The 23,744-nt window shown below is 41.7% G+C and overlaps 1 protein-coding gene across 1 annotated transcript in view; it reads left to right on the top strand.

Annotated features, from left to right (window-relative positions):
• WNK2 (WNK lysine deficient protein kinase 2) overlaps positions 1 to 23,744 on the top strand; it is a gene marked incomplete at both ends in the record, with an annotated part of 98,778 nt that overhangs the window by 38,002 nt on the left and 37,032 nt on the right. The window contains 6 exons of the mRNA XM_079540541.1: positions 2,738 to 2,895; positions 13,249 to 13,337; positions 13,969 to 14,188; positions 16,567 to 16,855; positions 20,015 to 20,211; positions 22,800 to 22,952. Coding sequence (XP_079396667.1) covers positions 2,738 to 2,895; positions 13,249 to 13,337; positions 13,969 to 14,188; positions 16,567 to 16,855; positions 20,015 to 20,211; positions 22,800 to 22,952 — 1,106 coding nt within the window. The remainder of the gene's footprint in view (positions 1 to 2,737; positions 2,896 to 13,248; positions 13,338 to 13,968; positions 14,189 to 16,566; positions 16,856 to 20,014; positions 20,212 to 22,799; positions 22,953 to 23,744) is intronic.

Raw genomic sequence — 23,744 nt, 5'->3', positions numbered from 1 at the left:
GATTTCTGTGCAAGTTTCAGCCTTCACACTTTGAGAACCCAGTATTGTTTAAGTTGCCGTAAGGTTGATGCTGTGGATATAGGCTTGGCTGCTGTGGGATGCCTTAATGCTGCTGATTTCAGTGAAATCATGTTAGTTTGTATCTGTTAAGTTCTTCTAGCTTTTACTTTGTAGTAGTGTATTTTTATTTCTTTGTTTTGAGGGACAGTATTCCTTCCCATAGTTTATTTTGCAGTGTAACAGTTGCTTATGGGCTGGGAATATCAGAAATATCAATAGTAGCTTTTGCAAAATGAATTCCTATAACAGCACTGTCAGACCATAGCTGTGTCAAACAAATTCAATGATGGAAAGGGCTGCAGGTTGCTGGCAAGCTATCTGTATTCTTTTTGGCAAAATAACCGAATTCATCTTTTTCATAAGTTGTGCTGCTCCAAGGAAAGAATTAGGGGGATTGCAAATACTGGTGATGCTGGGCCAGCTCCCACCTTTACAGCAGGATAGGAAAAAAATGCATTTCCCCCCTGTCCCAGAGCAGGAAGCTGAGGCTTGGGAGTGCAGGCAGGGAAATGGGAAGGCTGAAGAAGAGAAGGCAGGGTAGGGAGGGAATCCCACAGGTGTCAGCCCCAGCGTCTGGCTTCCCCGTCCTGCTGCGTGTCCCAGAGCTGCGTGCACCCTGCTGTCCTCACTGCTCACCTCATCTTCCTAGACGGAGTAGCTCTAAATGGATATTAGTAGCTGCAATTCTACATTATTTTTAATGATGAAGTCAGTGTGGCTGAGGTCCAGGTTTTCCCTTGCTGCATTTGTGCCACCGCTGATGCTTGCCTGACCTTGCGGTGTGTCTCTTCAGGCAGGCCAGCCAGGGCCAAGCCTGTGCTGCAGAGTGCAGCTGAGTAGCTGCTGAGCAGCTTTGCATTTCCGTGGACTGCTTTGTTAGGAGTACTTGCATGTATTCCTTCCCGCCCCTAAGAGTTGGGTGGAAAATGTCATTTTCATGGTGATTTGGAATGGTGTCAAGAATATCATTTGCTTCTTAGACTACTTGCTATCACTTTTTCAGTTGTGCAAGGAACTTTAAATGCTCCATAATTCATGAGATCCACTTCTCTGTCTATGTCTTGCTCATTCTCAAACAATGTAGCATCTCTGGGAAAGGCTCTGACAGCTGTTAACCATTTCAGAGCAGCAGCCACAGCCTTTGTGAAAGCTGGAAGAAAAGGCCTGGGGTCAGAGCTGAACTCAGAGCATGGCTGCTATGCTCTCACGACAGGGATCCAGCTGATTTATGAAGGCTGAAGGAAGGAATGTCCTTAAGGTGAAAGGAGCATCAACAAAAGGAGAGAGTGATGCAGAGTTCTGTGAATGTTACAGCAGTGCCAGAACTGAGGCTTGTTTAGTGAGTTAGGCGAAGCCTACTTTGTGATGCATGCGAAAGCAGTTTCAGAGACAAACCCTAATTTTGAGAGACGTAGTTTATGCTACCATTAGGAAAAAAAACAACCAACAACTTAAATCAGGTCACCAATCATATATAAATTTGAGAAGTGTTTCTCCTGATGTCTGTTGTTTAATTACAGTTGTGCCAATGGTAGAGATGTCCTTGCCAAAAAGCAGAGCTGCCAGTGCATGTCAGCTGGCGGAGGGCTCTGGGGAGAGGATGTGGGTGCTGAGGCAGATCCCGCTGTGCTGAAGGCCAGGTTATGGGTCTGGGATTGCTCACCTTCCTTTTGGCAGCCTACTGCTCACTGGTACTGCTCTCTCCCGAAGAAAACAACTGTGTTAATCTCCTTCCTTCATCTTTTCTGTATGTGAAAACAAAAATCGCTCTTGACTCCCAAGCATGCACTACTTTAGGAGATAAAGTTCCTGGAATGAATTACCTAAGTGTTAATTTTGCTCTGCCAGACCACACCTTTTTGGGGCAGAGATTTTTTTTTTGACAAAGGCTGAGCTGCTCTTGAGTCTGTGTGAAGCGTAGGAGTTACTCTGAGGTTGTTGATGAAACATTTTGCATTCATTCACGTTTTTCTGTATAAGAGAACTTTTGCAGGCATTGTACTTGTCATAACGCTGCAACTTCCCGTTATGAAGCAGTAAGTACAATGTTTCCCTTCATTTATCCAGTTTTATTGGTGTCCTGACACCCTAATCCCTTTTGGAGTAGGACCTTATTCTGCAAGTAGCCTCACTGATCTGTGCTATTGAAGCAGAGGTAGAATCATGTTTAATGCTTTGTGCATGACTTCCTAGATGAATTTCTGATACCACTTGCTTTCAAAGTGCTGTCTCATCAGCTCGGTGGTTGCTGCGCATCTCCCTGGAGGAAGAAATGCAAATTTGCACTGACAAAAACAAGACCGAAGCTTCTTGTTTCTTTGGTCCTTTTCACCACCACAGACCTCTATGCATGTCCCTCTCTTCATCCAGAGGAGGAAACCATTTTGTAGCTTTCAGTGTATTCAGGCACCTTGCCATATCTCATTTCGGTATTCTCTTTTGAAACTTCAGTATGTTTTCCCCCTCTGTGTATACTACCAGTGAGATCTATGAGTGTGTGTAGACTTTTGGTTTCTTCCCTGGAGGATGCTTGAGCTTATTCTAGTTACTTCCCTGTTTTGAAATAATCTCGCATGCCCCCTTGCACATTTGCAATGGACACATTTCTGTAGGCAGAACAAGACTGGGATGGAAATCTTTCAGACTTCATGAATAATTTACCATCTTTTTTGTGTAGGTACACCAGAATTTATGGCCCCAGAAATGTATGAGGAACACTACGATGAATCCGTTGATGTCTATGCGTTTGGAATGTGCATGTTGGAAATGGCTACCTCAGAATACCCCTACTCAGAATGCCAGAATGCTGCTCAAATTTACCGGAAAGTAACCTGTGTGAGTAAACTTCCTTAATTTCAGTTACGTCTGTAATTTGGAATTTGCTGATCAGAAAGTTTAAAAGCGTAGTTCAGTGTGAGATGTCATTGCTGTCCTATGTGTGCAGTTTGTCGTAGAAATGGAGGTGTCTTAGTTCTGAGATGCAGAAACTGCTGCAGGCTTTTTCAAAGAGCTTGCAGTTGTGTGTTGAATTATGTTTGCCTGCACTGCAGTTGCATGTGGTATTTTCAGTAATCCTTGCCCATTTTGTCTCACTCAGCCGAAGGTGTGCGAGACTTGGGGAAAACGAGCAGGGAAGAACCTCTGCTGTTGTCTTGTTTCCTGAAGAGGGATTGTCAGAATTGATTAAGTTTCCCACCAAGCCAACAAAGCCCTAACTTTTAGATCGGAGACTAAATATTTATGTGGTGTAGGATGTTTGATTCAGATTTCCAGCGCAGATTCTTGCACCTTGTATGTGTAATAAATTATCTGAAAATATAAAGGGGAAAATATGGCAATGTTTAGTTTGGGAACGAGCCAGAGGAGCTTTATGTCTGAGCTTATCTGTTCTGCAAGCTCTGTTAATTCCCAGACTGGAACCATGGAAATGGGTTTGCTGCATTTGCAGGTGAAATCGGGGCATAGAAGAAGCCAATCTAAAATGATTTCTATCCTGAAAAAAAAAGTATCCTTCCCAGCACCCTCACCTCCATGTGACAAATATATTTGTCTGCATGAGCTGCACTGTGAATGCCTGAAAAATCTGAGTTTGGAAGATGCTGTCAGCTTGCAACTCAGTGGAGGAATCACTGACTGCAGAGAAAAGGGACTTGCCAAATGCTTTGGCAGCAGTGGTTATCTTCTGCTCTGCTTGGATAAGTAAAAACAAGAATAAGGGAGTTTCTGCCCCATAGGTTATGCTAAACAGTCTGGTTTGTCAAAGGCTTTTCCAGGTACTTCTTTCCATCCAGTTTCTACAAAAGGACGCAATGAGCTATGTGCCTTGGCCCTTGTGCATCCTTCCCATCACAAAAAGATGCAGACTGCACACTCAGGATGTGAAGAACAGCTCTCTGAAGTAGGCTAGGCTACAATTCGCAAAAATAGCTACAGTTCAGGTGGTTATGATATTTTTCACCTATAAGGTAGAAGGACTGGTTAGACTTAAAGTATGGTAGATGTAGTGAGTGAATCCATCTCAGCCAGAAGCACGGTCCTAAATTAGTGTTTCTCTTTTTCCACTGCTTGCAAAGAGCAAAAATCTTCACAAATGAAAAATAAAAACTGGTCAATTTTGAAATGCATTTGATTCCACTTGCCTTCTCCATTTAGTTTAGTGGATCATGCTAGTACAGATAAAGTCTGATAAAGTACTGTGGTTGGCTAAAATTGCTTGAGCTCAAGATTGCAGTTTCTGACTTACTGAATGATGGTCTCTTGCACAGGTTATAGAGATGCTTTCATCAATACCCATACATTTGCATGTGCCAGATGATGTGCATTTTAATGTTCTTAGGTATATTTTGTGCTAATATCACTGAGAACCAGTCTGCCAAGAGGTCACAGAATTGTAAGGATTGGATGGACCTCTGGAGATCATGTAGTCCAACCCCTCTGCTAAAGCAGATTCCCTACAGCAGGCTGTACAGGAAAGCTTCCAGATGGGTTTTTAATATCTCTGGAGAAGGAGCCTGCACAGCCTCTCCATGTAGCCTGTTCCAGTGCTTCATTACTCTTGAAGAAAAGAAGTTTTTCCTCATGTTCAGATGGGACTTCCTGTGTTCCAGTTTGTGCCCATTGTTCCTTGTCCTATTGCTGGGCACCACCAAAGTGAGCCTGATCCAGTGCACTTGGCTCCTGCCTTGTAGGTACTTATAAGCACTCAGATAAGATCCCTCTCAGCCTTCTCTTCTGCAGGCTGAACAGCCCCAGATTTCTCAGCCTTTCCTCATATGGGAGATGCCCTCCACTGGACACTCTCAGCAGTTCCCTGTCTTTCTTGAACTGAGCAGCCCAGAGCTGGACCCAGTACTCCAGATGGGGCCTCAGCAGGGCAGAGTAGATGGGGAGGATCACCTTCCTCGACCTGCTGGCCACGGTCTTTTTAATGCACCCCAGGATACCACTGGCCTTCTTGGATACAAGGGTAGATTGCTGGTTCATGGTCAACCTATTGTCCATTGGAACGTTAGGTCTTTCTCTGCAGAACTCCTGTCCAGTAGGTCAGCCCCTAACCTGTACTATGCATGTGGTTGTTCCTCCCCAGGTGCAGGACTCTGCACTTGCCTTTGATGAACCTCACAAGTTTCCTCTGCTCAGCTCTCAGCCTATCCAGGTCTTGCTGAGTGGCAGCACAGCCTTCTGGTGTGTCAGCCACTCCTCTCAGCTTTGTGTTGCCAGCAAACTTCCCGAGGGTGCGTTCTGTCCCTTCATCCAGGTCACTGATGAAGATGTTAATCAAGACCGAATCTGGTGCTCTTGTTGTGGATTGCTGTGCTAACCAGCTGTGCTATTACTAACCCTGATGGGAGAGGGAGGATGCAAATGATTCAGGAGTCTGTTTAAAAGTTTAAGTCACTATCACAAGAAACAGGAGGGTGTCCCTGCTGGAAATGAAAGAGATGTCACGATGTGCTGAAAGCAGAAAGATGCATCTGAAGAGTGAAACAGCTTTATCTCATTTCTATGTAAATTGTTGCAAGCTGACATTTGTATCTTGGCAAAGCAGAATCTTTCCCAATGGACTGCGGCCCTGATTTTGGCTACTTTAATCCTTCTTAGAGTGCTGATTTCAACCCACTGCTACTCAGAGAGGGAAGTGAAAAAGACATCAGAAGCCGTTCTGCAGTGAAGTTAACTTCATTGCTAGCTCCTGCACTAATGGCTGGGCCAACCCTGTAGGGAAGGGAATGAGGAAAAGATGGGTCATCAGGTTTGCTGACTGCAAGCCCCGCTGCTCTGCAGTATGAGCTGGCTGGAAATGAGTGCTACATATTTTCAAAGAAGTGGAATACAGCTGATGTTTGGTGCAGTCACTTGCCTGAATCCTTATGAGGATAGCTGCTTGTATTGTATTTCTGTTCTGCTCCCTCCTCCCCTACAAGGAAAAGTTTGTTTTGTTGGCACCATGGCTTGTTGGCTTAATTTAGCTATGTGGTCCTTTAGTATCTGCTCTAAATGCCATCTTTGTGTATATCTGAGGAAAGATCTCCCTATGCTTTGGTGCTTCACGTGATGACAGTAGAACAGTATTCTGGCTTTAGGTCATGGGGGCCTCATCTCCTGAATGTAGCAGTGGGTGCACTTTTGGACTGATCAATCTAGTGATGGTTTTTCTGTGGAGAGTTTGGTGTGTTACCTGCTGCAGTGGGCAGAGGTTTATGTGAGCAGCATGCCAAATTCGTTAGCAGTTGGCTCATGGTAAGCTCACCTGTGCATGGACATAAAGGATTAGAGCCACATACAATATAGGTGTCTTCTGTTGTTCCACATTCTTAGAAAACCTTTGTGTACAACTCTTAGCCATCTGGAATATTGCTGATTAAGGCTTCATAAGCCTCATTTATCAAAACAATATCCAAGATGGTAAAGAGTAAGTATTAATCAGAGGATTCCTAACTAGATACTACATTTCAATTTGCAGACCTAAGCAGTCATTTTTAAACTCTGAGGAAAGTCTGAGCCAACTCATTTTCTGTGGCAATTGCCTTTACACAGCAGAGTTATATGTAAGTTATAACTTTGTAAGAGTGGTCTTATTCTTGCAACTTAAGAGAGAGAGAAAATGTTTGTTGTGGATAAGTTTTAAAAGGTCACTTTGCTCGTAAGAGAGGTGTTTTAGATCTGACTAATAGGACAAAGCAGCACGCATTGGGTGCAGACACTGGTACTGCTCTTTTCTGCTGAGCTCAAGCAAGAGCAACTGGAGCAGAGGCCTCAGGATTCCTTTGGTGGACAAAATGACATTGCTGCCATTACAAGGAAAGAGTTAACCTCTCCCTGTGGAGAGGAAAATGCCCTGTCACATGCCATGAGCTGCATGGACTGTCAGATGTGGAGGAGGAGCAGGGGGAGGACCTCTGAGGCAAGGGTGCGAGAGGAGCAGCAGAGCCCCACAGAAGGTCCTTGGTCCCAGAGGGAGCAGCTCCTGGGGGCTCAGCAGCTTCTGCCAGAAGCTGTGCCTGCAGAAGAGCTGGCGGCAGACGGGGACCCCGCTTGGAGCCATGTGAGTCAGCCACAGCTCGCTGCTGGGCCTGGGGGACACTGCCTCTGTGCTCAGATGCAGAAACCTGGGTGTGGGGAGCATGCTGTGCCTGTGGCCTGAGCTGTCACACAGCAGTTGGCTCTGCCCACTCTGCTGGGCTGGGGACCACCTGAAGGGAGAATTGTGCAAGCACTTCTCATGGGGTAGCCATTGTCATGCTGTACCCATTACTGGCATTGATATAGAAGGAGAGCATAGATGAAAATCGAGAGGCTGAATTACACAGTTTTATTCCCAGGACTACCCAAAGTTTGAGCTTCTCACTAAGGCAGAAGGGGTTGCTGAGATTATCACGTGGGCAGGATCAGCAGTGGAGTGCTTCAGAATGCTGCATGTATCACAACCCCTCAGTGGGAGATGTACTTTGTTTTTGATTGAATTTCTTTGCACCAGGAATGTAAACGTTATTCTCTCTGTTAAACCGAGACTGAACAGTAAACATTTTTTACGTTTGTTTCTTGATGCTTTTCTTTCTAGAATATAAAATACAATAACTCTGTTCCTGCCTTGGGCTGAGTGTCACAGTGGTGTCATCCGACATCCAGGAAGAAAACTCTCTAACGTACTGATCCCTATTTCTAAACCAGCCTATCTCAATGGCAACCACCGGTGGTGCTGATGGCATTGCTTGCTGATAGTAGAATCATGCAGGTGATTGCTTGCAACAAAAGTGCAGTAACTCCTTTGTTCTTCTGCCTGTTCCAACCTGACTTGGATTGCACTGGGACACACATTCCCTCCGCATCCCACACTCAGTGCATTAGCTCGGATTTGCAACCACTTGCACTCCGCATCCTAACACTGCATCAATCTGTGTACGCTAATAGGTTGCAAGGGACATCTGAAGTCATAGCTTTTATAAAGTCACATGCGTTGGTAACCCATATTGATACAGGGAACAGATACCTTTTGTAAACATTATTATTGTAAGATATTAAACATTACAAGTATTTATATTGAAAGATCATTATACTTCTTATTTTGCTCACCTTTTGTGCTCCCTGCCTGTAGATTCATAGTTCAATCGCTGCTTTAATTTTCCCCTCTTATTTGTATATGTGCAACTGAAAGTATATAATAGTCCAGGGTGATGTGACAATCGCTTCCAAGCTGATTCCCAAGCATACAGAGGGGCTTGTTGCTGTGCTCACGCAGGCGTGGTTGTTACAGCCATTCCCTCCACCCATACAGCCAGAGCTCTGCTGTGTAAATGAACATGCTTAAATTATCTCCTTCTTCTGGTCCTCTCCTGATGATTTCTTACGTTTTTTGCCACATCCTAAATAACAGCCAGTGGAACTAAAACTTGTTTGAGTCTGCGATGAGAAGCGGGAATTGCAGTTAAAGATCTTGTACTCATTAGGTGTTACTGCAGCACTGCACCCAACAAAGTAAATGAGGCAAGAGATAATAAATGCAAAACTTTTGTTGGCTGATTTCAGTTACGTGTGGTAGGAGGATATATGTAACGTGTTTTTCAAGCAACAGGTCAAGGCCACGTTTACTACAGTTAATTTTGAAGAGATTTCCTGGTCAGCATATTTGCAGTGACCTTCATTCTGATGCCATAATCTCATTTTTCATGCATAACTTGATGGTTTTTCTTAGTCAGATTATTTTTTTTGTGTGTTTAATCATTCTGCCAAGAGATTTATATGTAGACAATGGGCATATTTAGTGATGAAACATCAGAGCCTGTGACCTTCCCATGAGGCTCCAGACCAATGTTTTTTTACTGATGCCCTGCAGAATTCACTGTGGGCCAATTGTGTTTGCTAGGGGTTTGTGGCTACCTTGTTGGGTTTAGCTACATAAACTCACCCTTGAAAACAACCCAAATGCCTATAGTGTTCTGTCTAGCTCGTTAAATGTTCATATTGTTTCCTTTTTAAATGTATCAAATGTTTTCTCTGTATTTGTAGGTTACGTATTACTTATACAGATGAGGTAAATTCCTATCAGACAGTGTTATGAACATCACTGAATTGTGTATTCCAGATACTTTCTTAGATCTGCAATTAGTCTGCTTAGATTATCCTTAGACTTGGACTTGGTATGTTTTATTTCTTTTTTTGTATTTAAACAACTTGTATGAAATTCTCCATATCCATCTTATGTCAGTTAATTAGCCCTCCATTTCAGAAGTATGGATGTTGAGTTTACTTCTGTTTGAGACAGTTGTGCAGTTTTTTATAGCTAGTATATTTTGAATTTTGGTGCCATGTTTCCTTGGGAATGCTCAGGGGAGACAGATGGCTTTTGAATAAATGAATGAGATGGATCCTTTGATTTCAACTAGAAACCTGTGTTTCACACCAACCCCCTCCGTTGTTGGGAGGCTTGTAAGCATTAGGGCACAGTGCTGCAGGGAGGATTTTCAGCATTACAATGAGATGGCCTTGGAGATTTTAATGAAGAGTAAGGAGCTAAAGCATCCTGTAGCATATGGGCATTGAGAAAACGCCTTGGAAAAGCAGTTTTGTGCAGTACTTCACTGTGCATCTTATGTCCTCGTTTGTTTTAATCATTTATTTGTAGCTTAGGTGCTCGGCAGATTCAAAAGAAGTGGAAAGTTTAATGGTATTTGTAGGAAGGAAAGGGATTTGTAAGGGATTTGTAGGAAAATCAGGGTCAGTCATCACAGGTCTGTCAAAAGAACGTTTTGAGACAAACCTAATTCCTAGCTGCCCAACACATCCTGCCCTGCTCCATCCTAGCCGTGTCGGAGTTCATCAGACCACTTAAATGGAGGGATGTTTGTGGATTCTGGACAATTAAGCCAAGAGGTATACAGTGACCTGCCTTATACTGTTCCTGCCTCTCATAAGCTCAAGTTGTGCCAAAACACTCATGAGGCACACTTGCATTTTAAAAAGCAATTGGCAGGCTCCTGTGAGCACACATCTAGGAGCAGTGTGTTTCTCCGGAAGGTTGAAAGCTCCTCAGGTGCTGTGGTGGAAGCTGTGTCTGCCTCTTAGTTATAATGCTTTCTTTTTTTCTTTTCCTGCAGTTGAATTGATACCTTTGTACATTTGGGGGATGTCTTTCAGTAAACATAAAGCTCTAGTATGTTATAATGGTTATTATCCATTCTTCCTGATAAGTGTCATTAACATCAGAAATAGATGGTTTCCTGTAGCAAACTGGAGCGTCTGAAAATATGTTGAGATTTGTCCTTTGCAAAGATTGCTTTAACGTCCTCCCCCTCTGAGAAGATCACCTCCTAGAGCTTTACCTGTTCTTTTGGTGGTTCTGTTTTCTTCCATTTCTAATTCAGACACTGGAGCTCTTTTGGGAAACAATCTTGGTGCACTGTGGTGCACTCTTTTTTTAGGCAAGTCTGGGCTTTAGTCAACAAGGCTCTCATTTTGGTGCACTTTACATACATACAAAAAACTGAAGACTCATCTTGTAAGCAAGATTTGAGTTTGCTTAATCCAGTGGTTCTTTTTAGCTGGTCAGTCAGTCTTCTCAGGATAGTTTCTTATGGCACCACCTCTGTGGCTCGGCAGAAGCAGGAAGCAGAGCCTGCAGCTGTTCTGTGAGGTTTTCAAAATTCATGAATTACGTATTTTACTCTTCTGAACCTTAAGGTGTAAAGGTAAAGATTGACCTGAAGTTAAGATGAATTGATTTTAAACTCAAATCTAAGGCTGAAGTGGCAACAGAATGCCAATAAAGAGGTAAAAGTAAAATCTGATGTTCGAATATTCAGAAATACACAGGGAAACACCAGCCCTCGCCAAAATTCATCCATGACATTTCTTCAAGACCAAATTCAGTAAGGGCTGGTCCTTTTAAATAAAGACAGGGATAGGTGAGCCCTTCTCAGGGCTTCAGGCTTCTTTGCCTGCTGCTGTACAATCACAGTTACTGTCCTTTCAGGGTGAAACTTTAAAAGGCTTTGAATGGAGTTCAATGTCTAAATCCCATTCAGTCATGTGCTTAATTGGATTTTGTCTTTATTAAGATAAAGGAAATCATGTTTCCTTGGTTTTTTTTTTCCCTGCTTATTGACTTCACTGCAAGTAATAGTCCTTAAGTAATAGGGTCTAACTGCAAAACCTAGTTCAAAATTCATGTCTGAACTATTGTCCATACATACCTTGATTTAGTAGATCACAGAATCACAGAATTGTAGGGGTTGGAAGGGACCTCCAGGGATCATCGAGTCCAACCCCCTGCCAAAGCAGGTTCCCTACAGCAGGTCGCACAGGTCAGCATCCAGGCAGGTCTTGAACATCTCCAGAGAAGGAGACTCCACCACCTCCCTGGGCAGCCTGTTCCAGTGCTCCGTCACCTCACTGTAAAGAAGTTCTTGCGCACATTTGTGCGGAACTTCCTATGCTGCAGTTTCCAGCCGTTTCCCCTTGTCCTGTCTCCACTCACCACTGAAAACAGTCTGGCCTCGCCATTCTGCCCCCCACACCTTAGATATTTATAGACCTGGATCAGGTCCCCTCTCAGTCTTCTTTTCTCAAGGCTGAACAGACCCAGTTCACTCAGCCTTTCTTCATAGGAGAGATGCTCCAGGCCCTTCACCATCTTTGTGGCCCTCCGCTGGACTCTTTCCAAGAGATCCCTGTCTTTTTTGTAGTGGGGAGCCCAGAACTGGACGCAGTACTCCAGATGAGGTCTTACCAGGGCAGAGTAGAGGGGGAGGATCGCCTCCCTTGGTGTATATGAGATTTTCAAATATGAGTTTTTGCTTCCAATTTAAGCTGAACTTCAGAAATAAAAAGGATAACTTTTAGTGTTAACACTGTTACTCTCTGTAACTGAATGTGGAGATGAAAAGTATTCACAGTAAATGACTACTTCTGCTGAAGGGAATGGAGGTGAGTTGCATGTTACCAAAGGTGGGTGTCTGGTAGTTCCTCCTGCCTGGGCAGGAGCACAGAGGGGTGGCAGCTGTTTTCTGAAGTGAGCCTCCCTTCTTCCCTGTCCACAACCTCACATCAGGAAAACATCAGCCTGAGCTTTGAAAGCGCGCAGCTAGACATGTCCATTAACTTCCCAGGTCTCCTTGCTAATTATTTTTACAGTACGTTTTGACTGTATGTGCAGAGATGACATGATATATAAGCTGCTATTTGGTTTGAGTACTTGCGCACTGCTTCTCCTGCAGTCTCTCTTTATGTTGGTAAGATGTGTGTTTTTGTAATTCAGAGGCTCAATACTCTGAGGAGGATCTTGCTGAGTGAAGGTATTTGTCCTGAAATATTAGAGAGTAGAGAAAAGTGACCTTTGACTACCCTACAAGTATATGTGTTTCTTCTAATCCTCTCTGTCTTCTTAAAACAGCCCCACCTAACCTGAAAAAAACACAAATTGTTCCTCTTACATCTACATAAAGCCAAATCTCCCTACATGGGGAATGTAGTTCTGCTTCTGTAAGATTTCTTCTGTGACAAAACAGTTGGCTTTTTTCCTTGAAACGACACACTCATAGGCTAACACTTTCAAATCTAGAAGTGAGCCATATTCCCAGGAAAAAAGAAATTAGCTTATGATGGAAATGCAACTTAGTTTATTCATAGGTTATGCCCGTCCTTCCATTGGTTTCCAGTAAGATTCAGACAACATACTTAGGAAATGCAAGAGCAACACAGGACTGTTGGGCATGCTCTCCCTCTAACCTGCTTTGTTTCAGATTGTTTTGAGGGGGGGAAAGGAGCGATTGAGAGTACTGGGGATGTAGAAAAACAAGAGGTTTATGGGAAACAGAAATCTGGATTTCTGCATGGGTCTTTGAAGGTATTTTCAACTCATTCTTGAAACTGCTTATCTGAAGAAAAACGCAATTACTCTTCTTTAATTTTTTAGTTGTTTGAGTATTAAGTCTGTTTCTTGAGTAATGACCTCAGAGTCCACAGGATGCAAAAGTAAGGTCTGCAGTTGTTTGTAAAGAAAAAGGATGTGTGTGTGATGTAAGACTGAGTAACGTACAAGCCAATGTGCTAAAAATGCAGTGGTACTAAATTAAAACTATCTTCTTCAAAGTAGCTGAATTGACTACATAGTATATAAAAGCATCCTTACTTAAGAGATAGAACGTATATATATATATTTTCAAACTGAATTGTTTTCCTCTGTTGTTTTAGGGTATAAAGCCAGCAAGCTTTGAGAAAGTTACAGATCCTGAAATTAAGGAGATAATTGGGGAGTGCATTTGCAAAAATAAGGAAGAAAGGTTTGTATCACATAGTCAAGTCTTGTTTAATTAATGTATATGCAGAGACTTTGGAATTGTGTGGGTTCCTAATCTAGATTCTGGGTCTCCTTTGAGCAGAATGGAAATACAAATGGTTATGTTCCTGCTGTATAATGTGAAGATAATAGAATAAATTCAATTGCTGTGTTTCTCTCAAGTTGAAAGAATTATGTAAAAAAGCAAAGCTGTGGACTTGTTTTCAGCTTTGATTTTAGAAACTACTCTTCTATGCTGGTCTCTCCTGGTCTGCTTGTGTCTATCTTGACTTTCAGAAATGTAGTTCCTGGGAACCTCAGGTGACTGTCTAGAGGGAACCTTGTTTAAGAACTCATTAAGCTCAGATACTCAAGGAACATGAAGCGAGGCTGTAATCTGCATTTCTGAGTATGTTTAAGATGTATGAATATTGTAGAAGCTTTGTAAAATAGGAAACACAGCAATCCTCAGCCACTCTAGAAATATTTCCTCTTTCTGCTAAGAATACAAGTTAGTTATGGATAAGCATGAAGAGAACTGTAAATTTTTGCCTCTAATAGCAATTTATTGTCACAAGTTTCTCAGAATGTCCTTAAGACTTGCAGTGTTTGACTGTTCTTTATATCCATTGCAGATATGAAATTAAAGACTTATTAAGCCATGCCTTTTTTGCTGAAGATACTGGGGTAAGGGTGGAACTTGCAGAAGAAGACCATGGTAGGAAATCCTCTATTGCCTTAAGACTCTGGGTAGAAGATCCTAAGAAACTGAAAGGAAAACCCAAAGATAATGGAGCCATTGAGTTTACTTTTGATCTGGAGAAGGAAACTCCTGATGATGTTGCACAAGAAATGGTAAAATAAACTTCTCCTGGCAAATATATGTATAATTAGTGCATAAATCTCAAAGGACAGCAGGAACAAGTCTGGTAAAGTAACTTCAGTTTAAACCATTCTAGATTAAGCAGTTTGCATTGATCTTGAGATTGAATGCCAGAACAAAAAGGGTGAACTAGGAAAACTGAAAAACTGAAAAAGGATGTGGAATCAGATACATGAAGTGCTGTTTCAAAACAGCAAGTCACTCAAGGATCAAAGAAGTCTCTTCTACTCTATGTTTTTAAAATTCATTTGCTAGTTTATCTTAGCTGTTGATCTCTTTACATTTGTCTGAAATCTATTGAAATATATCTAATGCAGTTTAGGGTTTTTAATGTCATGAATGCAAAGAGCAAGTAAGCTCTTAGGCAAGGGTCTGCATTTTCTTGTGCTTGCACATGTGTTCCTATTATTATATCCTAAATCCCAAAGGATCCTGTTTATTGATGTTGCCATCAACACTCCTTCTGCTTAGGAAGCAGTCACTTTGCTAACGTCACCTTACCATTCTTGGAGTCATCATCTCATGTATCCCAAAAATAATGAGAAAATCAAGCTCCTCTGTCATCCTGTTACTTGTTTGCAGTAGGTCCAATATATTTTCCAATATATTGTTACAGAACTTCATTTAAAAGTTGCTTTACTACAGTTATTACTGTTGTATTTTACATCTATATTTAAATATCTATGGAAGTATTTGGAGTTCTGAACTTCTGTAGTTTACCCTGCTTGTGATATTTTGTTTTTCATGGGAAATAATTCTTATAGTATAAGTATGCTTCCAAGATATCTAACTACTGTGATACCCAAATTAATTAATTGCTTTCAAACTTGAGTCTGTTAGAGGGACGAGCAATCATAGATATTTTTTGCTAGTCCAAATGAAGTGCAAAACACCAAATTTATGTATTTTCATCAGTTCGTGTTGCTTTGTGTGCTATGGTAGTGAAAAGTGCAGGAGATCTCTTGAGTGCAGGGAATTATTTATCATTATTGATAGGTTTTTAGTAGTCAGATATTCCAGCTTGTCCAAATGGTGTAGGCAAAAAACTTGAAACATGCTGCTGGGTTTGGAACCTAACATGTTTCACAGTCAGTTGTGTGATGAAATAGTATGTCTTAATTAAATGGTGATCATTCCATGAGTAGAGATGTCAGAATAGGAGTTGTGTAGAAACTTGCTGATATGCCAGGTTTTTAGTTCCTTCCTGTTAAGCTTTGCCAAGAAAAATCCACTGTTTCCCTTAGTTAATACCGTGCAAGGCTCTCTGGACCTGTTTGGTCCATTGATACAGTAACTCACACCCATTAGTTTGCAGATCCTCTGTTCAGGAGCATCAGTAAAGTCTGAGCACATTGGCAGGGAAAAGACCACAACCATTTGTAAAAGTGTATTTTAAGCTCCTTTTTACCTATTTGATTTTACACGTAAAAAAGATATAAGCTGTAAAACTGTAATCTTTGAGCAAGAGCAAAATGAGAACTTCTAGACTTCCTTCACGTAGATAAATTTGTCCAATATGCATCTTTCAGGAGATGCAGATTTTAACATGCAATTATCTGGCAGCTCATTATTAGGCTAACAAAGAGTAGGAGTCTGACTAGGAAGTTCATGCAAAGAGCATAAAAACAAATTTTCCATGTTTTTCCATGGAAAATTTTCCATGTTTTTTTTCATCCAGCACTGAGGAGTTGAATTCTGAGTAGTGTTGCTCCCCTTTTCAGTCAAATGTGAGCAGTCTGAGTTGAGTTTAGCCAAAATCTTTTATGAAAGTAAGTCAATACTGAGTTTGTGTTAGAAGTTAATTTGAGTCTAAATTCTGTTAACATATTGACTTGCAGTGTTATCAAGCACACCAATTTGGGAAACTCTGTATGCTAGAAAGGTTAAGGCAATAAATTCTGATTAGAGGTAATGAGGTTTACTCCAATTGCGTTGTCGAAATACCGTTTTTCAAAGATGCTTTTTTCTTTTGACTATTTTGTTAGTTGTAACAAAACAAAACCAAACAAACCAACTGCAGTTAAGCTTATTCTCTTCTCATCATCGGAGATTAACTGGCTAATAAATCAATCAGATAGGTAGTCAAGTCTTATAAAAATTACTTGTTCTTAAAGGCACTAGGGAAAGAAGTTTTAATTCCCCCAAAAAGCAAAAAGCCCCCTCCCAATAAATGAATAAATAACAACCCATCAAGCTCTTGAATTCCTGTTCTTGTGAGCAATGAGTATGTTGGGTTTTTCTTCAAAGTAATGCTTTCTATTAGGAAATGATTCAAGTAAAACCTGTGTGCGCTTCTGCTTGTGCACCGCTGTGCACACATGGTCTTGCTAAGTTTGTGCCTCTTCTGTAGATTGACTCTGGATTTTTTCATGAAAACGATCTCAAGATAGTTGCCAAGTCAATACGTGACAGAGTAGCATTGATACTGTGGAGAAGAGAGAGAATTTGGCCTAGAATACAGTCAGAGGAACGCCGAGATTCTGAGTGCTTGGAGAAGTCGAAGGCGCCGCCTCCACAACAGGTTCAAGTCACATACCTTTCCCACACGGGCCATCACATCCTGTCCGAGTCGGAGGAACCCGAGGCAGACCAGCATCCCTTCCAGCAAAACCTGCCCACCAGCATCACATCCGTTGCATGTAAGTCTCAGGTTTGCTTTGTGTACGCATGATAATGAAAGTCACAGTATGAAAATCAACAAGTATGTGAGCTCAGCAGCTGGACGCCATGCAGGTTTTGCGTGTTAGCTCAGAGGCATTAAGTGAATCCAGCAAGTGCAGAAGGCTTGAAAGAAATGGTTTCAAGAAAAAGCACTGTTTAAAGATAACTCCTTCAGTAGCAATAAATGCAGAAAAGACAAATATATTTTCAAATGGAGCAGTTGGTGGGATTGCTACTGAGTTTGTGTGAAACAATTGCAGAACTTGAACTGGCACCAAGGTGGTTGCAGTGGCTGGTGGTGTTTGTTGTTCGCCTTTTCAAGTGGTGTTTGCAATGTGGGGGTGTTTATCCAAAGCCAGGTCTTCCTGAAGATGTTGAAGCTGCTTGCGTTTGCATGTTACTCTTGATGGCTTATATGGTGGTTTTGTGAGTCTGTGCAGTGACCCAGAGCAGAGAAAAAAGGCTCTCTGAATGTTATGTGGTGTAACTCAGGATTTCCCTTTTCTATGGGAAAAAACTTGGACTAGTTTGACAATATTAGACCTTGTGGGCTGACAACATTTATTGGGTTCTTAAATCATCATGCAGGTGCTTTCTCTGTCCATCCAGGCTCACTGTTTTATCCTGAGCTTGTGGACCTGAAATGAGGCAGTAGCTTGGTCTATGTTATGGAGGGTCAGCGTAGGTAGTTGCTTGCATTCCTCCTAGCACTGATGTCCACAAGCCAACGATCTACCTTCTCTATGTTCAGAGGGTGATTGGTTTGAAAATAATCACTGGGCTATTTCAAGACAGGTGGGTTTATGCCTCCTGTTTTAAATCCAAGCACTGGTTTTGTTCTGTCTTTGAGTAAGGAACTACCTGGCCTTGCAGAGCTTGTGTTTCTTCGTTTCACTTCTGAGCATCAGACTTGTCTCCAGCAAACAGCAAGGCACGAGGAAGCAGTGTTTATAATTGCCTAAAATAACTCAGCCTTGTCTGTCCCCTAAAATCAGTCTTTGTTAGCAAGTCAGGTTCTGCCTGCTACTGAAATCTTTATTTATACCTTTAAACATCTTGAAGGAAATATTGCCAGATAATTTTAGATTAGAATATTTGAATTTTTGTGAGAGTTTTTTTTAGCCACTTTTTCTGGTTAAAATCTGATGTACATATTTTGCTATTAAACTGTTATCATGATGGTTTTGTTTTACTGTTCTAGACTTTTATGTAAGCATATTTAAAGTCAAGTTACTTTAGCAAAGAGACAGCTGCTGCTTTAATGCAGGCATTGTATAAATTGCCATACAGAGGCCTGCTTTGAATACTAGAACAACCAAGCACGCCTCTACAAGAAAACAAATCTTTACCAGATGTGAGAAATGCAGTATTTGCATAATTCTCAAGAATATTGGAGTATTACAAAGCTTATTCTCAAGTCATATTGATCTTATTTCATTTATTTTAGATAATGTACTTACTTTATACTAATCCTTTGAGGAGCACGATGATTATTATTCCTTATTTCTGATGGTGCAGTGACATCGTGCTTCCCACAGTTCTGTTGGTGGTTAACTAGCAATATTTTTTAGTAAATATAACTTTCTTTCTTTATTTACTTACTACTCCTCAGCTTTTAACATTTGGTATTATCAAATGTCTTAGTGCCTAAGAGCTCTCTAAATTACTTTTCTACCAATTCAAATAACAATTTAAGATCAGATGTAAAAATGTAAGTTAATAATGTGAACTGTAATGCATGTTGTTTCATAAAACCTAAGAGATTCATGGCTTTTATAATAATTAATCCTATGCTGCCATAGTCTTCTCATTTCCTTGGTGTCCTGAATAATTGTTTGTAATAAAGTGAAAGTGTATATGCTGCAGAAATCCCTACCCCTTACAGTGGAAAGATGATTTAAACACATCTGTAACTTAAGCCTTCTTTGTTAACTATACAACTGTTCTCTCTTTGAGTTTCAAATTTCTATTATAAGCTCTTTGCCTTTTGGGTGCTTGCAGCTACCTTCTCAATTGTCTTTTGTTATTCTTCTCATGAAAAATTTGGTAGCTTATACTGAGGAAGTACTGAGCACCTGCACTTCACAGGCTTCAAACACTGTAAAAAGATATTTTTAAACCAGTAATGCTCAGTGGTACAGTTAGAAGATTTGTTTTTCTGCAGTAAAAGATGCCATGCTTGCCCAGTGTCAGGTTGTGCGATTCTGCTGGTTCATTGGGCTAACAGTGGGCGTGAGAAACACTGGTAGAGCTCTGCATCGTCCTTTTAAACGATCACAAACCTGAACTGAGGTAGCTGTTTCATTTCATTCTCTGATTTTGTTTTTACGCACAGGTGGCTAAAAGCTTTCCACTAACAGATTACAAAATCAGGATGCATTTTGGTTATAATTCCTCTAGCATCTGTTCTTGTAGTGCCGCATAGCCTGCTTACAGTGAGAGCTGCCCTACTGCTGCTGCTGCCTAATGCAGAGCATCATGTTATAGGCTTGCTTAAATAATGCTGCTTTACCTTCTGTCACATACATCAGTCAAAAAATCCATAGTACATTTTCCTGTGACTTCTTCATGGTGTGTTTTTCCCCTAATCCAATTGAATTATTTTACCTATTCTTCATCTCAAGGTATCGTTGTATACTCAAGTTGGTGGTTATTTGAGGAGCTAATGCAAAGCATATAAAAGGTTGTGTATTTTTCTACGCCACTGATCAAAAAGGTGCTAAAATCAGTGCCTCTCTAGAAGAACTGACTCCAGGATGCCACGATCTGCTGTGAACATTACAATGGGAGTTTTCTATCCTTTTATCCTAGAAAATCCATGCAGGTCTGCAATTCTTGCTATCAACCATACGCGCGCCCTTTAAAGGAAATATCAGTGTGCTTAAAATATCATTGTGCACAGAAATCCATGGGGATTACTCTTGGGGTTTGGCTTAGAAGGAGCAGTACGTGCCCTTTGTAGAAAATAACAATTGTGTTGTATAACGTATTTTTAGAATGGCAAGGTCTAAGGTAGTAAAATTCAAATTACATAAACAAATGCTGACATTGCTCCGAAATCATTACTTGAACACTTTAAGTTGCTGAGCTCTAAATAAATAGATAAATAAATAAATAAAATGTAATTCTTTTTTCAGCTGACAGCACATTCGACAGTGGTCAGGGGTCCACTGTTTATTCAGACTCGCAGAGCAGCCAGCAAAGCGTCATCTACTCATCTGTGCCCGACGCCGTGCCGCCCGCAATCCAGCGGGTGTACAGCCCGCCCCTCAGCGAGGGCCAGGCGCTGCCCCACAGCCTCCCGCAGCTGGGGCACTACCAGCAGCCCTCAGCAGTAAGTCTAAAGCTTCTCGAAGCTGTGCTGTAGCCTAGATCATACTTAATGACTGCTTTTATGCTGTTTTCAGTAGGTGTAGATTGCAGGGCTTGCTTTATATAATTCTCGCTTGTTTCTAGCAGTGTATACTTGCTTAGTACTTATGTCTCTAGTTGATCTAAAATGTGCATTGAGTAGACAGCGTACTTCTAGTTCATTGTGCCATTTTTAAGATGTGCTTTCCTAGCAGCTGTCTTTTTTATTTTTTTTCCCAATTATAGAGTTTTTCATCAGTCTGTTTTCACTGAGCTGCAGTAACAGTGTAGCTGTTTTTACAGCTTTTAATTTATTGCTTTTAAGCTTGTGCATAAATTTGAGGACGTTTGTTTGTTTTCATTCACTGTCAATATAGCCACACATTATTGCTCCTTCACTTGTTCAAGACCTTCTTGGGTGTGATGTTTCTCCCCATTGTGACAAAGGTCAAACATCCGTTCACTACCTTTCTGGCTCTGGATTTAATATTGCACAGAGACGGCGAAGTACTTCCATTATTGAGGCTCCGAAATCGAGGACTGGTAGCCCAGTCAGGCTTTCACACTGTTGTGACCTTGACCAAAAGCAGTTAATGGAATTACTGGTGAAAGAACAAACAAATGTGAGTGAACACAAATCTTCAGGTGATCCCGCCGAGAGGCACAGTGCAGTGTTCCCTTTAGAAGCCGCAGCTGCCCCGTGTTCCTGTTGCAGCCCACGCTTGCTGCACGTGGCAGGCGATGCTCCATGTGCTTTTCGTCGACACAGTGACTCTGTTGTGAGTTTGGCTCCGGATGTGATGTCCTGTCCCCAGGAGTTAAGGGAAGGGAGCTCTGACCTGCAGACCAGGGAAGGGGAAGCAGGCATGTCACCACTGATGGCACTCGGGAACTCAGCAAACCCCACCGAGCTGATGTTTCTTCAGCAGGCTTGTCAGATGTGCCTGGCCTGCTTATTTCAGTCTGGTAAAGACCAGAACACGTCAAAAGTGTTGATGCCTGCTGAATGCGCTCACTCCCTGGGCAGCCGGATCCCAGACAAGTCAGTGTCTCAACCTCTCCCCCAAACCAGCGGGCCGTGTGGCAGAAGTTTAGACCTGCCTTTGTTGCATGAATCTTTACAATACATAATTAGCCAGAAGACCAGTTCTTCTCCCATGAGATCTGCAAGAGTTGCAGAAAATATTCCGCCTTTTGAATCCTGTGATTATGGAGAAGCCAACATGCCTGGACTGTTCCAGCCCTGTCATGACGCTTGCGCTGGCAAAACCCTGCTGGCAGAGAAGAGCAATTGGGTGACTGCAGCTACCCTGAGCAGTGGAAGCAGCCTACCCAGTAAAAATGACAGTAATGATGTGGTAGGTTAATTCTTTGTCTCATGCTATTTGACTTAAGAGAAGAAAAGTCAAATCCAGGACCAGTGGTTGTTTCCTGCTTGATCCAGATTTACCCAACATACTTTGGGAGTGCTTCATTTTCCCTGGTTTTACCTTATGTTTTCCAAAATGCCTGCAAGAAATTGTGAACAGTATTTTGTGAATGCACTGAAACATGACTCCATTTACCTGAAGGAAAAACCCGTAGCCAGATCCCTCCACTGTGGAAACCACCTTTCCCATGTGCATACTTCTGCCGAGACGCATCCTTCCTCGTTTCTTGTTCGCATGAAGCATTAACTTAGCTCTAAATATAGCACTCGAAAGGCACATCTTTTAAAGATTGTTTTTATTATTACATTATGCTGTGCAGCATACTGTTTTAGAGCAGATTCATTCTTTTCATTGGTAGGTCTCTAATTTGGACATAAATGCATTACTTTCTCTTTATTGGAAGATTTTGGAAGAATAATAACTTTTATTCATGGGCAAAAATCTGACTCGGAGCTTTCCTTAACTTGATGATTTTTGTAAGAAAGATGAGTTATCATTGTGTTTTTCCTGGGAGATTATCAAGATAACACCAGCTCAGAACTGGAGCTGAAGTAGCTTTTTTGTTTCAGGCTTATAAACATCAGTCTGACAAACTGTTTAGCTTTAACATCTTTACCTACTCTGAGCTGAAGTATCAGAACTGTTACTGGTACAAGCCTTACCTAAGCTGTTTTTTTGTCTTAATTTCCTTCACAGTTTTAATTTTTTTCATTTCTCTATTTATTTTCTTGGCATCCATCTCAAGGAAATTACCTGTTTCTTTCAAAGATGAAGATTCTTTGTGAAATAATGAAAATCTTTGTGAAGTTACTGCTTTACTCCATTAGTGGCTGCTTGTTGATATATCCTCTGTCACTGTGTATATGCTTTCAGTGGTTTTACTGGCTTGCATGCTTGCTTCCAGATGAAATGCAGTGCAGTGTGGTTGTCTTATTGGCCTTTGGAATGACAGCTTTTTTCCACCTTTTTAGATTAATGATCTTTCCATTCCTTGCAGCTAAGTTGTCATTATGTCGTCTTCCTCTGTTTTGACCTAAGTTTTAAGTTGACCATTAGTTGGAATGCACACTCTTGGCAGTTACAGGGACTCCTTCAGCAGGAAGCCTTCTCTTTTCCCTAACATTGCCTTCTCCTTCTGCAGCCTGCCCTGCCCGTGGTTCAGGCTCCACCTGCGGTGGTGCCCCAGAGGCCCCAGCACTACCAGGAGCCAGCGATGACGTTCCCAGTGGTGCAGCCGACCACCGTGGCCTCCATGCAGCTGGGGCAGTCGCAGCCGGTGCTGGCCAGCCAGCAGGTGAGGGGCTGCTGCCCAGGAGCTTCACCTCACACCTTGTCCATGCTCTACTCAAGACAGCGCCTGTGATAAGTTTCAGTTCTTGAGCACTTACATTGCTTTCAGTATAGTACTTCATTGTTGTTTTGTTTTTTTACAATAGGCTTTTATTAATTTCACTTTGTTGTTTGGCAACTTGTGCTCAAAATATTTCTAAAAGGTGAGAAAGCAGCTTTGATGTTGGGATCAGTTGTCTTCAGGTACTTGGGGGTGCTGCTTTTTGATTTGGGCCTTTTAATTGTAATTCAGTAGAAGCATCTGTCAAATCTCTTAATCTTCTAAGAAAAGAATCTCTCTGAATTGTCTCCAAATAATGCACATTGGATCATCAAATTCCCCAAAAAGTCCTGTTCCTTAACAGTGTTTACACAACACGGCTTTCAAGTAGGGACAGCTGTGAAGGTTGCAGTTGCTTCCTTGCACGAAGGTGATGTCAGGCAGTAAGAAATGTAGCCGCAGACCGGTATAACAGTTGATCTGTGGCTCATTTTTGTGATCATAGCAAAACATTGGCTTCCTTGGGTAGAAACTGTTGATGAGGCTGGGGAATGCCTGCGTGTTTTGTGTCTGGCACATACTATGTCTCTTCATACCTTCCTAGTTACCAAAATGTGTTGGTGTTAATTTTTTTTTAACATGCCCTATTCTTCTGAAAGAATCAGTATAAAAACAGTGTAATTTGGTGTCCTTGAAAAATGCCTGCTTATGTGAAATTTTATGATGCATTAGATTTTTCTTTTCTAATGGACAGTG

This window comes from Tetrao urogallus (genome assembly GCF_951394365.1).
Source record: "Tetrao urogallus genome assembly, chromosome: 10".
In the NCBI taxonomy this organism is placed as follows: Eukaryota; Metazoa; Chordata; class Aves; order Galliformes; family Phasianidae; genus Tetrao; species Tetrao urogallus.
The sequence above is the reverse complement of the archived record's forward strand: the minus strand, read 5'-3'. Positions and strand labels throughout refer to the sequence as shown.